At 39.6% G+C, this 16,044-nt stretch overlaps 1 protein-coding gene across 2 annotated transcripts in view; it reads left to right on the forward strand.

The window, feature by feature from the left end:
* The window catches only part of gopc (golgi-associated PDZ and coiled-coil motif containing), a 31,126-nt gene extending 16,576 nt beyond the window's left edge, over positions 1–14,550 (forward strand). The window contains exons 2-9 of one of the 2 annotated variants that reach the window (XM_029496230.1): positions 1,415–1,579; positions 2,799–2,822; positions 4,864–5,039; positions 6,329–6,494; positions 6,583–6,678; positions 7,455–7,619; positions 11,709–11,874; positions 12,568–14,550. In XM_029496230.1, coding sequence (XP_029352090.1) covers positions 1,415–1,579; positions 2,799–2,822; positions 4,864–5,039; positions 6,329–6,494; positions 6,583–6,678; positions 7,455–7,619; positions 11,709–11,874; positions 12,568–12,683 — 1,074 coding nt within the window. In that variant the 3' untranslated portion in view covers positions 12,684–14,550. The remainder of the gene's footprint in view (positions 1–1,414; positions 1,580–2,798; positions 2,823–4,863; positions 5,040–6,328; positions 6,495–6,582; positions 6,679–7,454; positions 7,620–11,708; positions 11,875–12,567) is intronic. The other variant, XM_029496231.1, reaches the window with a different exon arrangement.
* The last annotated feature ends 1,494 nt before the right edge of the window (positions 14,551–16,044 follow it).

A 16,044-nucleotide genomic window follows, 5' to 3' on the forward strand; every position in this document is an offset into this window, starting at 1 on the left:
GTTTATTTCTGGCTAGATTCTGAAGGAAATATCAGGGAAAAGCCAAACTCGTTTGATAAATTAAATTCCATGTCAATTCAACATTGTCTGCCATGTTGAATTCTTTTCTGAACTTCATGATTGCCATGCCTTCTTCTCTCGGATTGGCTATTCTAAAAAATCACCTTGTTTTTTGTCAACCAAGATTTGCATAAAATAGAATTTATTTATTTATTTTTTATTTTTTTGCCTGCCCATCCGGCGATGTATGGCCCACTTGCTTCCACTTGTCACCCGTCGTTAACTGTCATTGAAAATGAATGGTACCTCATCACCACACCTCTGTGTTTTCGTTGCCCGTGTGACCAAGTGGTAACAGCACTGGGATCACAGAGAAACCTGTGCTCTGTACTACAAGAGGTTTGAATTGAAAGAGTTCAGATATGTAACCAAGCCAATATGCTTAATGTAACTATCACTAAACCAATTTTAGAAAGATTTTATGAATTTATGGATATTTTGGCAATACATTATCAAAAGAGAAACCACTTCCTCATGGTCCTGAATCATCTGGCCATGCCAACAGCAACACTATCCAGTGTCACGTTAGGTGTGAACATTTATAATGGCACTAATGGTTACAAGAGTTCCTAACATTGGCCCTGGATTGCTTTCCTTGCTTTCCTTTTACCTAGATGTTGCTCCTTAAAACTCTGCCCATTGTCAATCCATCACTGAGAGGTCACCGTTACCTTTTTCAAATAATGTTATTTGACACAGATGTGTTTGCTGATTTCTAACATAAAATCCTGCAGTTGGCATGAAAACACACTGAATGAACATAACACATACCACACACACTAACCCACACCTGATCTGAGTCCCATTGCTGTGATGTTAATCTGCCACCATTACCTCATGTTGCAGCCTAATGTACACAATTTACAATGCTCTAAACAGCCCACATCCTGCAAATATCCACCACCTATGGATATGCCACACCTGCCAGGTCGTGGACAATCTTACTAACAGAGTTAAACGCATTTAACAGCAGGATGTCTTTGGTGTGGTCTTTGTTTTGTTCACTGCAGGAGTATAAACATTGCTCATGCTGTTTTCTCTCATGGGTTACATTTGTCAAACTGTACCTTTCATTACCTGCATGTGCTTGTGAGATTATTAATGATTGTGGCACAATTGCATCATGATTATTCCACTGATCAGAAAGGACAGACACACACTGATAAACCATGCCAAGAAAGATGTAAATAAACCAGATTTAAAAAATTTTTGCAAAAAGTGCTGTTGATTAGCTTGATTAGCATTGTTATTATTATTTTATTTTATTTACTCCTTGTTTTTCTTTTTTTTTTATTCTTTACCCTAAACCCCATTCCTCCACACTGCTTTCCGTGCTGTCTTTCATCTGCTCCAGGCCCAGTTGGTGGACCTGCGTTCTGAACTGACAGAGGCAAAAGCTGAGCGGGCAGTGGTGGAAAGGGAGGTCCATGACCAGCTCCTGCAGCTTCATGCTCTCCAACTGCAGCTCCATGCCAAGCAAGGCCAGGCTGAAGAATCTGATACTATCAAGGGCAAACTGGTAGGTAGAAGGAGATACTCTCCACAGTCCTTAGTCAGTTACAGCTTTATAATTTAAACGTTTGACTGCCATCAGCTGGACATTCACTATTTATGAATAAACCTATAGCTACATAGTTAACAGCATTTATCTACATAACAGTCTAAAAGACACACTTTGAGGTCAGACTGAAACTGCCTCAAACTTCTGTTTTTCACCATCATCTGCCTCTGACATAGATTCTATAAACGTGAACAATGACTTTGGGTCTGAAGCTAATGCTGAAAAGCCTTAAACTTTCAGTAATGACCATCAGGGGTGACTCCACTGATTGTAAAATGAAGTCAGATTGTATTGAAGTCTACATGAAAAGGGCCCCACTGCTCAGTTTATTTATTAGAATAGTAAATATTTTTCAAATGAGGGTTAGGGTTAGGGTTGTCTCAATCTCTAGTTTCAAATTTTCTTTAATGGAACACTATGTTAATTTTGTAAATGTTGGCCCCATGTAGTTGAAAATAGACTGTAAAGGATAGGCTGCATAATTTTTTTCTGGTTTCAAATAACTAAGATGGTGATGGCTAATTTACAAACTGGAGGTTTAAAAATAGCATATAGCGTATGTGTGTGTGTGTGTGTGTGTGTGTGTGTATGTGCATGGAGCCCCTTTCTTTTTTTATATATATATATATATATATATATAGAAAGGGGCCCCATGCAGTGTACCTCCAGTAATGTGTGGATATGTTGACCAGTGACTCAGTCAACTCACTGTTTACTGTTGAGGTAATGAAAAGACGTCAAAGCATCTGCACGCTCTGGTTGATTCCATATGGCCTGTTAGAAATGTTTCTACATTTTATTTAATAAAGGCACATTTTTATTTATGGTTTTATACATTTCACTGCAGAGTGAAGTTTGGATAAGTTCAAACACATTGGTGTCTCTTCATCTGTAGTTTCCCTCTCCACCACATAAGTAGAGTATTGTTCTTTCAGAAGGGACTGAGCATGACTTTTATTTACAATTATTGCATGACATGGCCATTACTGGGCTGCTGTAGGCAGCTGGTGCTTTGGGGCTAATGCCCTCTGCTTTCCCATTGCTTTCAGTTTTTTGTTTGTTTGGTTGTTACATTTTTTTCCCTATTCTAATGTGCATGTTGCTTTACAGTATCTGCCTCACTTTCTCTAATCTCTGACTTCTCTCTGCTCTTCCTCTTCCTTTTCTCCCCGAAAAGCCTGCGCCAACAGTGGAACAGATGGTAAGTTTGAGTGTTTCTGTGAATAATCTTTTGTGGATAAAAGTATCCATTTAGAATTCCTCTGGATTGTGTAACTATACAGCTAACCAGTGATTCAATGACACTTCAGGCAGGAGTTTAAAAGACAGATCTGATTTATTACTGTCAGACATTAAGTTGTCTCTGAGTGACATTTTAATTTACTGCCCCAGCCTGCATGTGTTTCTCATATCGCACAAATATACCATGCATACAGCTACTTATCAAACTCCAGTACAGGTGGTTTTGAGTTACTCTACAGACAAATTGGTGAAATAAACAAACATACAGACAGTACACATTTTCTTCCTGGACAGTGGTATGTCTTCACCTACCAACAGGTTCGACCAACCTGTTGGAAACAACCAGACATGGGGCAATTGAGCAGGGTTTTTTCACATTTCAAAAGTTTGGATCAAGTTTAATGCATTTAAAATAAGACACAACAGCCATGCCTGAAAGTAGGGAAACAATTCAAATTAAAGACACTTGTTCTGTTAATTGCAATTTATTTTACTTCTTAAACATCAATGGCTGCCTAAATTCGACTCAGCATAGAGATGCTAGACAACCCCAGTAATTTGATTGGTTTATTGCAATTTGATATGATGAATGTAATAAGAGAACATAAATTATTTTAAATTTTATGCCGTGAGACAAAGTCATGTTTCCCAACCAAATTTAAACTTAAGTCATTTCTCAAAAAAAATCTACTTAAATAATATTCCAATTAATTCAACTACTAAGATGAAATTTGTCTCACCAATGGTGGCTCTAAACTTCTTCTAAGCATTGATTTAACACACACTCCAGACTACATGGCATGTTACAACTAAACAAAGAACGGCACACATACACCTGGCGCTCTGAATTAAACCTGTGACTCTCCTCTCTGAAGTCCAGATTATTGTTTTGAAAATTTTAACATTCTGATAATAAATCAAGCAATCAGTAAAGGCCCATACAGTAGGGAGATGAAAAAAGTTATACCATACTTAAAATTTACCAGTTAATATTACCATATAAGACACTAAATGCTCACAGCGGTTTGTAACTCATGTTTACAATCCATACATATATGACATTAAATGTATAGTCTTGTATTTCTACTGGTGTGTGATAAAACAGTTTTAGTAGATAAAATTGTTTTAGTGTGAAGAAGTTTGTAGTGATGTACCTCTCAGACTTCCTGCAAGTGGAAAACTGAGACCTGAGATAAATGAATCATGATCACTTGAGACTTTGCTATCTGCAGTTCCAGGAAACAACCTGATACCCACCCATTAGTCACTCAGATTGGATTCACAAACTCACACCTGCATTATGTCCAGCCCAAATGTATTAAAACAAAAAAACTACAGTACACGAGCCAGCCCAATTTAAGACATGTAGATGCTGCTATGTACACTCCAGACAATTTCTTACTTTTTTCTTCATCTTTTGTCTTATTGGTTATTCCTTTCTTTCTGTAATTCATTATTTATGTAATTTATTTTTTGTTTTTACCATTTTTAAATAATTTTCTGTGGGCTTATATGCAATATGTCAGTGCTGCACAGTTTCCAACTGTGAGACAAATGAACTAATTTGACATTTAAAAAGAGATTCTGGCCAAAGATGTTCCATTTCTCATTGATATGTGCCTGTGACCCGGCATCCTGACCCCGAATAAGCAGATGAAGATGGATGGATGGATGTGCCTGTGTGTTGTGTAGTGCAAACTGCTGTGAATTTAACAAAGATTAACTGACCTAGGCAGTGCTAGTATGCATACCATGTAAATATAGTATCATGGGTTTAATTCCAGCCCAGGATCTTAAAAAGAGATGAATTGACACTGAAATACAGGTGTTTATTGACACATTTATGGACATCTTTAGGACTCAAATCAGATGTATTTATCTAGCAGTCTAGACCAAACTCTTTATGAAATTATGTAAAGAGACCCAACAGATCCCATCAGATCATGCAGGCCTAAAACCTGCATGCTGTTTGATGGTCATATCTGACATGCTTGTTCTAGGAACAGGAACTTGAGGCCAGTAAGAAGGAGAAGTTAGCAGATGCCAAGCTTGAGACCGAGGTCAGACTCTACAAGAAAGAAAATGAAGCCCTGCGCAGGCATATGGCAGTCCTTCAGGCTGAAGTTTACGGAGCCAGGTTGGCTGCCAAATACTTAGACAAGGAGCTTGCTGGCAGGTAAGAGCTGGAAATCACATCGAATTTGCAAATACTACAAGTGATAATTGACAAGTCCTAATTGTGGGCTTCCATCAGATGTTGCGGACAGCAGTTCACCTACAGATTGTTAAAAATGTATTATGTTTTTCTGAGTTTTGCATCACTTAAAGTTTGTTATATAGCTTTTTGTGCATGTAAATGTTCTACATAGTCTCTAGGCTCAAAATGTACACTAATGTACACTACCAGTCAAAAGTTTGGACACACTTTCTTATTCAGATTAATAGAAAAGTGTGTCCAAAAGTTTTGAGTGGTAGTGTATGTAACTGTGGGCAAATCCAATTTTCTTTTTTATATTCAATACCTTGTTGAGAGTATTGAGGGTATTTCCTAAACAAACTGAGATCAACACATCTACTGTTTACTTGCAAGCTGGACACCCCTTTCAAGGTTGCAGCATTGCACTGGCAGGATGGTAGAGGCTCTGACTGTGAAGCAGCTGTTATGTACACCTTTGTGTCTATTCCTATTTTTCATATTCCACAGATTAAAAAATAAAAATAAAAAGCAGTTGATAAGTATTCCAAGTTTTGAATCTTAGCATTTGAAGTCTATTGCAGACTCTGGTGTTCCTTGATTCTCAGCACTGCACTTTAGATTTGTCATTTCCTTTTTCTGGCTACCTGGCAGCCATTTCAGTCCATCTTGTGGGGTGGCCTAGCTCCATAGGCTTTTTGTCCAGGGTTGAACTCTCCCTTAAACAGATAAGGTAAAACAAAAGTGCCATTGCCTTCAACCAGCATTACTGGAATACATAGTTGCAGTGGTAGTTACTGGTAGCATATTTGGCATTGATTGGTCATCTTTAAGAAGAGGATGGGGACTTGAATTGCCCTCAACTACACTCAAATATAAGATGTACTGGGGAAAAAAATCATGTGGTTTGGAACAAAAAGCATGTAAATTAATCTAACAATGAACACTTCAAATACTCTTCAGTATATTTGCTAGTAAGTTGGAAGTACATAATCACAAATTGTGTGCTGAGGTATGTAATGATATTATACTATCTCTGACACCAAATTAAATACCACAGCAACAATAACAGAACCTGTCAACCATACAAAGTATTGATGCAAGCACAGAGCTGATAATAAATGTCATAGGCCAGCAATAGGACATGGTGGGTTACATATCAGTCTGATAGGCACAGAGGGCTACGTTTGTGTTCTATGTTCCATGTTGTTTTGGGTATGTATGAGAATGACCACCTGAGGACTGAAACAAGAAATTGGTTCATCTCTCAGGGTGCAGCAGATCCAGTTACTAGGCCGTGACATGAAAGGACCAGCGCATGACAAGCTGTGGAACCAGCTAGAGGCAGAGATTCACCTTCATCGCCATAAGACTGTGATCAGGGCATGCAGAGGTCGCAGTGATCCTAAGAAACCACTCCCCTCCCCTGTGGATCATGTGAGTTAAAACTAAAAAAAAAAAAGAGTTGCAACAGTTGACTCCTTCATCTGTGCCTTGGAATCTGAGTGTGACCATGTGATTCCAGGACCCAGACATGTTGAAGAAAACCCAGGGAGTAGGTCCTATCAGAAAGGTGGTGCTAGTCAAAGAAGATCACGAGGGGCTGGGAATCTCTATCACAGTAAGAAGACCCTTATTTTTTTTATTCATCAGGTTCTCAGCAATGACTAATGAAGCCTATGGGATGTGTCTATAAACACACAAGGCAAATGATTAAATGAAGTTTCCCAATAAAAAAAAAAAAAACAATCTAACCACACCGTCTGCTCATGCCAGCATTGCTGTAATAAGCTACACAGCAGTTCTGCCAGTTAGCCATTTAGTGATAGCAACACTTCATCTCAGTAGAAGACAGATCGGGACTGGTTCCATGCTTAACAACGGGACTGTCTGCATGAATAACGCTGATGCATATTTTGACTGTCCATCGGTCAGAATTTGAGCCAGTATTCCTCTGTCCAGTCCACCTGTGCTTTGGTCTCATCTCTTCCTTTTCTCTGAAGCCTTTTTAAAATGTAAGTATTTCTTTAGTGGAAGAAATTATGGAAGGTAGCTATGGCTTGAGCCATTTTTGTATGGGTGGAGCCTATGTGTTATTATAGTATTGTTTTAATATGGGGCGTACCAGTAATTTAATAGGAGTGACTCGTTTACATGCCAACATCCTAGGCACCAAAAAAAATCAAAGAAAAGTTGAGGTTACATCACAGACAGGTTGAGGCTTTGTCTCCACTCTTTATTATATCTACACAATCCCATTTAACAAAACCTTGAATAGGTTGGATTGGAGACTTCAATCACCTTCACCTTTCCCATACGACAAACATACAACACACCTGCTGTCAAGCATATATGAGACTCAACCTGAGTCAAGTCTTGTGTGTTTGTTCTTGTCAGGGTGGCAAGGAGCATGGAGTTCCCATTTTAATTTCAGAGATCCATCCAAGTCAACCCGCTGACAGATGTGGAGGTCTGCATGTTGGAGATGCCATCCTTGCTGTCAACAGCATCAATCTACGAGATGCCAAACACAAGGAGGCTGTCACCATCCTGTCCCAGCAGGTAACTAAGGCGAGCCAGTTGTGGGAGTTTTTACATTTTTCACTTTTTTATCAACTTGGTCTCCATTGTCTGCTTCTTTTTCCCACAATTTCAGACTCTCAAGTTGTTTTGTCCACTTAGCAGTTACCTTTTTACACGCACAAATTTTTGCTTTTTTTTTTTTCTTCAAACCTCTTTCCCGTTTGTCTCCTAAGAGTTTGAAGAAAAGAATGCTGAAAACTGCCACTTTGAGGGAAGCCCACCTTTTTATGCCATTTTAGTAGGTACAGCACTGCTCTAGAACCATGCTTTATGTACATAATCTTATATAGTAACCAATAGTGAACCGCTTTTAACTATTTATATATTTCTTTTTGCAAACCTGACAATTAAATAGACAACTGGGCAGAGAGACAGACAGACAGGCAAGCCAGCCCCAAAAATAAATCAAGAATTCTTAAATCTATAGAAGGCTTCTTTCATCAAAGACAAATACAAGTTTACTTAGTAATCCAGTGCTTTAATACTTTTTCAATGTTTTATTAGCATATATTTTTATTTCTATATTTTATATACTTCTTTTTGTATTCTTTTTTTTTTTATTCTTTTTAAGTAGGCTATGTTCATACTTTCTATATCAATGACGACACAATACACAAAAATCAGCCTCACTAGGTTGGCCAAGCTCTTTGAGCTTCAAGACTCACAGTGTGAATGCAGCCCTATTTTTTCTCTGCATGCTTTGTCAGCTATTCCTGTCTGACGGGACCCCCAGGCGAGGGTGCTGCTCTGCCTCATCTACGTGTTATTTGACCACTTTTCTTTATTTCTCTGGTCAAAAAGGAACTCCTTCTCTCATTTCTAGGCCTCGGTCAGTGATCCCAGATCAGTGTGTTTGAACCTATACCCATACATTTATTTAATAATTTTCTTCACACAATTAGTTTTCAAATGAATTACTAAACCCTTCTAACAAATTCATATGGAAACAAGGTCACTCACTATGCTGTTGTCCAAGAGGACGGTCACCACTTCTGACAAAAAAGCTAAAATGCAGAAGCTCCAGCAGGCGATCATCCTGTTAAAAACAGCCGCAGATGAACTACCAGTCTCCATATCCCAGATCATTTCTCGGTGGGACCTCCAAAATGTTGTGGAAGTTTTTGTGTTAAAGCACTCTGAACAACAATTTCGTAAGTACACAAAGACCGCTGATTGGTTGGAAGGAATATGTATATTTGCATGACAGAGAAGAGGTAGTGCAGTTTCGGAAAGATGTTGCTGAGGGACTGGATAGAATAGATAAATCAGGACTTCCAGGAAAGTTGAAGCTGTGGTGTTTGCACTTTGGATTATTTCCCAGGTTTACGTGGCCACTGTTGGTATATGAGATTCCAATATCTGCTGCAGAGAAAATGGAAAGACCAGTAAGCTTGGCCCAGGCAAACTGGTGTGGAGTAGAGCAGGTCCAAAAGAAAAGAGGAAGCTAGTTGTGGAGCAGGTTCGTAGACAGGAGAAAATATTAAGGAGTGCGAGGGCAGTGGCTCAGGCTAAGCAGGGATATTTGTTGAACTGGGAAAGTGTAGAGAAGAAAAAGCTTAGTAGGAAAGAGCTGTGGAGTATGGAGGAAAGTAATATTAGATTTTTGATGGGGCAATATAGGATGTATTGCCAACTCCCTAAACACCTAACACCTAAAACTCTGGGTAAATGGAGACCCACTATGTTCATTGTGTTCAGGTACTGCTATACTATAAAGCACATCTTGTCAGGTTGTAAGGTTAGTCTGTCACAAGGACGGTATATGTGGCGACATAACCAGGTTTTAAAAAGCTTAGCTGCAGGCATTGAAGATATATGGAGGCAGGCAAATTTAGGAGGGTCTAAGACAAAGAGAGTTGCAATTCAGTTTGTTCAAGCAGGAGGGAAAGTTAATAAGATTATAAGGAGGCAAGGCAGTTTAGAGGATGCTAGTGACTGGGAGATGCAGGTAGATTTAGGAGGAAAGCTTGTTGTTCCCCAGGAAATAGCCTGTACAAAGCTAAGGCCTGATATGATTTTGTGGTCTAGGAGTAGAAAGAAAGTATATTTCATAGAGCTGACTGTGCCATGGGAGGATTCAGTTGAAGAAGCATATGAAAGAAAAAAGCTGAGGTATGCAGGTCTAGGTATGCTGAGCAACGAGGGTGGAAGGTTAGGATGTGTCCAGTGGAAGTAGGATGTAGAGGGTTTGTAGCCAGATCTGGTGTTGCTTTGTTGAGGGAGTTAGGAGGAAGTGGACAGAGTGTGAAGAAAATAGTGAAGGAAATGTCAGATGAGGCAGTAAGATCCAGTCAGTGGATTTGGATTAGAAGAAGAAATAGCAGCTGGGGGCCCAGCAGGGGGAGCTCTTAAGATAGACAGACTCTTGGGAGAAGCAGAGGAAGAAATCCAGGAAGAGGAAGTGTGTTTAAGTGGAGGGTGTGACCTGTTTGAGCCTCTTTGAGACCATGCGGTTAGTCCAGGTGAGCTGGTCTGTATTGGTTTGATTTGGTTTGATTATAGGACTGCTCGGGTTTGGTTGCTGAATCTGCTAGTGTAGCTTGTATTGCCTCCACCTCCTCCACTCTCTATACTTTCACGCCCCCTACCTGAACCAGGGTCTGTATCCCAGCCCTACTTTTATCTCCACCTCTATTTCTCCCCCCTACCCGAACCAGGGTCTGTATCCCAGCCCTACTTTCACTGGTGCAGTTGGTGAGAGGTCAGAGTAGTTGACAGTAGTGCTGCTTGAGATAGTTGTCTTTGTGTGAGGAGTGGTGATGGCTGGCATTGGGGGGGTGACTCTGGGACGCCAGTGATCACTTTCTACCCTCCTGGAGGTGTTGTGGGCCTAACTAGACAAAACACCGGTGAAAGGAGGTTCCCACCTGATGACCCCAAAGACATGTCAGCTATCACTGCTCACTGGCTTAGTTAGATATTAGCTGTAGGGCACATAGGGCAGGGCCAAAGTTTTTTGTTGGGGAGTTAATCACTGAGTCTGGTCCATTTTTTGTCGCACAAGTTTCTTGTGTTTACTCCAAATAAATTGTGCAATATTAGAGACAACTTATGCACAAGAAGGTCCAAGCAATGTCTTGAAATCACAGAATTATGACAACAGTTATGAATGAATGAATGAATAAATCGTCCTTATTGTCATTATACAAAAGCACAACGAAACTATGCACAGCCACATTGCTTTAATACAACTACATCAATTGCTCACAATTATCACTTGTTGAACGTAATAATGGCACACTTCCAAATTTATATTTCAGCACATATACATTTGTGTATGTGCACTAAACTTGAACAGTTCATTGTCTGAATAGAGGCCTTATGGGTGTATGTTGTTGCAAAATGGGCCGTGCCAGGTCAAGCGTGGAAGGGCAAGAGGCGGATGACTGCAGCCACTGTTGGGCGCTGCGATCCAGCCTCCTACCACTCAGTGTTGAGGGCAGAGGCGGGATGGGGGAGGAGGAAGAGGGAGGGAAGAGAGTGACCTTGTAGGCAACGTGAGAATGTTTGGAGGGGAGCAGGAAATGAGAACATAGCCCGTTCGATGGGTTCCGTCCGGGCAAGCAGGCTTAGCCAATCCTGATTCTCTTGTCGAAATCATGGTGTCAATGTCGCTGAGAGACCAGTTGATCAATTCCATGTTGAAGTTGGAATTTTGGAGGATTCACAGCTAAGTTGAGATAGGACTCGTCAATGTTGAGACAGAGACAGACAAGATAGAGAGGGTAGAGAGAAGAGCGCATGCAACTGCTCTCACCAAGGTCCAAGCTCTAATATCGGGCTTTTGACCGCATTCCCGATCCACATAATTTTAACTACATCCTTTTATGGGGGTTCAGGAGGCCCATCTCCTGGTTCATGTAAAGGTCTTGTCGACCTGAAAGCTATTTCTACATATAGGAGAAACAGAAGTTTCAGATTACTTTACAGTTACATGAGTTATGTCTGTTTTTCACAGTAGCAGTTGCTGTTTTGAATCATGAACCTCCTGCTTTCGTTATCAAACGTACACATACACACACCTGCAAACACTCGTCTTTAAGTGCTCATTTTGTGTGTTTTTGTCAGCGAGGACAGATAGAGTTTGAAGTTGTATATGTGGCTCCAGAGGTAGACAGTGATGATGAGAACGTGGAGTATGAAGATGACAGTGGCCATCGCTACCGACTCTACCTGGATGAGCTGGATGACAGCAGCACAGCGCCACCTAGCAACAGCTCGGCATCCCTGCAAGGTACGTCCTGACACAGATCCAGAAAAGATCCAAAGGTCCTTCAATGTGATGTACAACTCTCTCCTTATATAAGACACTTCATTTTTTAAAGTTTGCCTCCAACAGAGGTTGTGGGTGTTAAGTTTGCGATAGCTGTATTCAGAGGGGTCAATATCATGAGGAGATGAGCATGGTCACATCTATCCCCTGTTGAGTCAACATCATTAGGGATGGTGTTTTTCACTGGCTATGGTCGAATGTGAGACATGTAGAGGTGACCTGGCTTCATATCAGAGCAGTAGTGATGTATGCGTGAGAGGGCATTCATCATATTGTCACAGAATGTCTACTCAGCATTTTAATCAAGAATTTTTTTTTTTTAATCTGGAGTTACTAAATTACTCTGAAGCACATGGACTTCCATACAAAACATCAGCTCCTGAAGTGGTTTGACCGAGCCACAGAACCGCTTCAAGTCCCCTTTTTCACAATGAGCAACTTCTGTACATTACTGTTCTGTAATAAGCTAGCTGCTGAATGAATACTGATCTGTGACTGGTTATTTTTAATTGCTTTAAAAGAATTCATACAGTTACACACAAAGTAATAACTCATTGGGCACTTTTACACAGTTTTGCTGCGATCATGACTGATACTTGTGTTCAATGTAGAAATTATAACTTCTAACTATGTCTGAAACTGTTCACTCTGCAGCACTGGATAAAATGTCACTAGACAATGGACCAGAAAGTGGAGATACAGGGATCTCCAGTGAGGCTACTTCAGAGGAAACCCCTTCAAAGCCTCCTGAGAATGATTGCTCCCTCTGAAGAATGCCCAAGTCATTATTTAATAACAAGAGGATTGTAGGGGGAACACTCCTTAAAGAACTGAATGAAAGGACTCTCTGAAAAGACCAGAGAGAAGGGAAAATGAGCAGGATACATCTGTTTTCCTTTCTTCCCTTTGGTGGGATTTGGGGGTTTAATCAGGGCCAATGTTTGGGTAAAATACATGTTTGAAGGAGCAAAGGTGTAAGATATAGAGAGGGGAGGGATACTGAACAACATGAGACTTTGAAACATTTTCTGAAGACATTTTTGTAATTGGTAAGACAGCTGTCTGTGAGAGGAACAGGCATTGTCCTTGAGGCTCAGAGACATCAGGTGGAAGAAATTACACATAGCTGAAAATGTCCTGAAAGACATTTGAAGTGTTTGCCTCAGTTGTAGTTATTTATTATGTCTTGACAAAACAAAATTGGGCAATAGGAACCAAGGCGAAGCCAGGGAAATAAGAGAACAAATTTGTCAACCTTCAGTGATTACTGTACCCAGGATGAGGAAGGCCACTCATTTAAAATTCAGACAAGATACTGGGAAGTCCAATTTGTGAAATAAAAAAAATTGCTAACCTCTCATCACTAAAACAGGGTGGGTTTTGTCTGTCTGTTTTGTCAGTCTGCTGAATCTGTTATCTGGAATCATATCTATCAACCACAGGAGTCAACATACTAAATACTGACAGAGAAATGTCAGTAACAATGACTGTCTTCCCAGACCCTACCACTGAGTAGCTATCACTGGCTCTGATGATTAAAATACCAAATTGTTGTCAATAGTTATCCATACAATGTTGTACATTCTTTCAGATAACATAAACTTCTCTTAAAAAGAGAACTATATCACACTGCAGCAGTTTCCACATTTAAAGGCAGTCATTAAGGTTTCAACAGTACCCTTCCACATCCCATCTTTCAGGAACATAATAGCATATGTGGGGTCCTTGCAAAGTTATGAAGCTCTGAATGTAACAAAGCAAGCAAGGAATGGATAAGCAATTTGTCAATTTCTTGGCATTCCTTCAAGTTTAGATGTCCTTAAAAGTATCATCAGGTAGGAAGTATGGTGTACAACAATGCCTGACATTAACACCCTTCTGGAGGACACTGTCATTATTCCATTGACTGTACTTGCCAAAATATTTGGCCCTGGTGTTGGACCCTATTTATAATGTTGCTGTAAATGGATGTCCCATTGACAATTTATCCCTCCAGAGCTTTTAAGCCTTGTTCCATTACTAATATATTTTGGCATTTCACGGTATGTTGATTATACAGGGGTAAGCCACAATAACATCTTTATCATATGTCATTGAATACAATAATTTTTGATATGGGGCCTCTCTTAACATGTGTGCATTGTTGTATACTTTTAGTGTTTTTATATCATGTCATATTACGTTCTATTGTAAAACTGTTTTTTGTCAGGAATGCCTTGCAGTATAATGCAGTAAAATACAACAAATTGCAAAGTATTCTACAAGAAAGCATAATCAACCCCTCCCTGACACCAGCCTCACAGTGTACTGTTTGATAAAAGATATAATGTTGAATATTTCATTGTGTGTATTGGCACCACCTCTACCTGCTATTGTTTCAACCCACAGGAACCGGAATAAGTAGAACCCTAAGTATGACTCTGACCTAGAGCATTTCTTAACTTGCTTTTTCTTTCTGTTCCCTTGGTACTTATTTTGTGTCTCTTCACTTACAATATATTATGCGCATCTTTATAAGTAATGGATTCAAGTTTAGTTAACCTTTAAATAAAGTTTTGGTTTTTTTTTTTCTAAAATGTTTTGCTTCTACATTTGGAGTGTGTATTTCAAATATCCTCTATAGCTTTAAAACTCACGTCAGAGAAACTAAACTGCACTCATAACTGTGTTCATCTCAATAAATTACAATATCATCAAAAAACTAATTTATGTCAGTAATTCAATTCAAAAAGTGAAACCCATTTTTTTTTACATAGATTCATTACACGCAGACCAATATATTTTAAGTGTTCTTTGAATTTGGGGTTTTCACTAGCTGTAAGCTATAATCATCAAAATGAAGTTTCTCAGAAAATTAGAACATTGTGGAAAAAAGTTCAATATTGGCATGCATGGTGTCACTCTAGTAAGCTTGAAATAAGGTTGAAATAAGGTTTGTTGAGCCTTTAAATATCTGGGTCAGTCTCGTTCAGTACATTGTCAAGTTCAGTACGTCGTTCAGCATTTCAAGAGACACCACGCATAGTTTTATCCAGGACATGGACTGCGCCTACTGCATTCCTTGTGTCAAGTCACTCTTGGACCAGAGACAACATCGGAATGTTGCATTTTGTTTGGAATCAATGTCGAAATATCGAAATATTTCAGCTTACTCCCTGTGCTTGATTGGCCAGCAAACCTGCCTGACCTCACCTCTAGAGAATCTATGGGGTATTGCAAAGAATAGGCAAGAGACCAGGCCCACCAATGCAGAAGAGCTGAAGGCACTATCAGAGCAAATCTGATCTCAGCAGTGCCACACACATTAGTGTTTAAAATTCCTTTTTTAATTGCTGTTAATAGGCAAATCTAATTTTCTGAGATAGTGAAAACCACAGATTGTGAAAATTCACAAACTGTAAGGTATGATCATCAAAATTAGAAGAAATAAACTCTTGAAATATACACTACTCGCAAAAAGTTAGGGATATTTGGCTTTCGGGTGAAATTTATGCAAAACTTGAAAAGTTCATACTACAGTGATATAATTATGAAAGCAGCTGAGCTGGCTCTGTACGTCTTGTGTTAAGCTAAACCTCTGCCTCTTTTATAAATCCAGTTCATTGCATCAGCTCAGCATCATAGAAAGCTATTGTTACATGCTGTGGTTAGGGCAATACACAATCTTCAGATCTTGGAAGTAAGTGGTTATATTTCCTATTAAATGTTCTACACCCGTGTGAATATTCACGATATAGCACAGCGTTTTGTGTTGCCCGAACCGGCAAGTGAGTCGCCAAGTTTAACTGTCAGCTGTTTTGTCTACTTCTCCTAACCTTAACATTACCTATCTTGGCTGTCCATCAAGTAAATCAAGCGACTGGTCTTTTCGGGCAAGTTGCTAAAAATAGTAAAAGTAAATGTCTTTCGCTGGCCGGGTTGCTGATGTGAAGCTGTGGGTTTGTTGAGTGACGTGGAGCAGAGGCTGACTAACCACAGCCAGTGTTGCCAACTCCTTAGTAAGGAAAGTAGCTATTGGCTGTCCTAAAAGTCGCTAGAAGTCGCTAAATGACATCATCGTCATCCTTCAAACTTCATTATTAAAGAATCATCTTTCTACTAAAAAAAAAAAAAAAGTGAAATAAAAATTTA

Source organism: Echeneis naucrates, chromosome 24 (genome assembly GCF_900963305.1).
Source record: "Echeneis naucrates chromosome 24, fEcheNa1.1, whole genome shotgun sequence".
Classification (NCBI taxonomy): Eukaryota; Metazoa; Chordata; class Actinopteri; order Carangiformes; family Echeneidae; genus Echeneis; species Echeneis naucrates.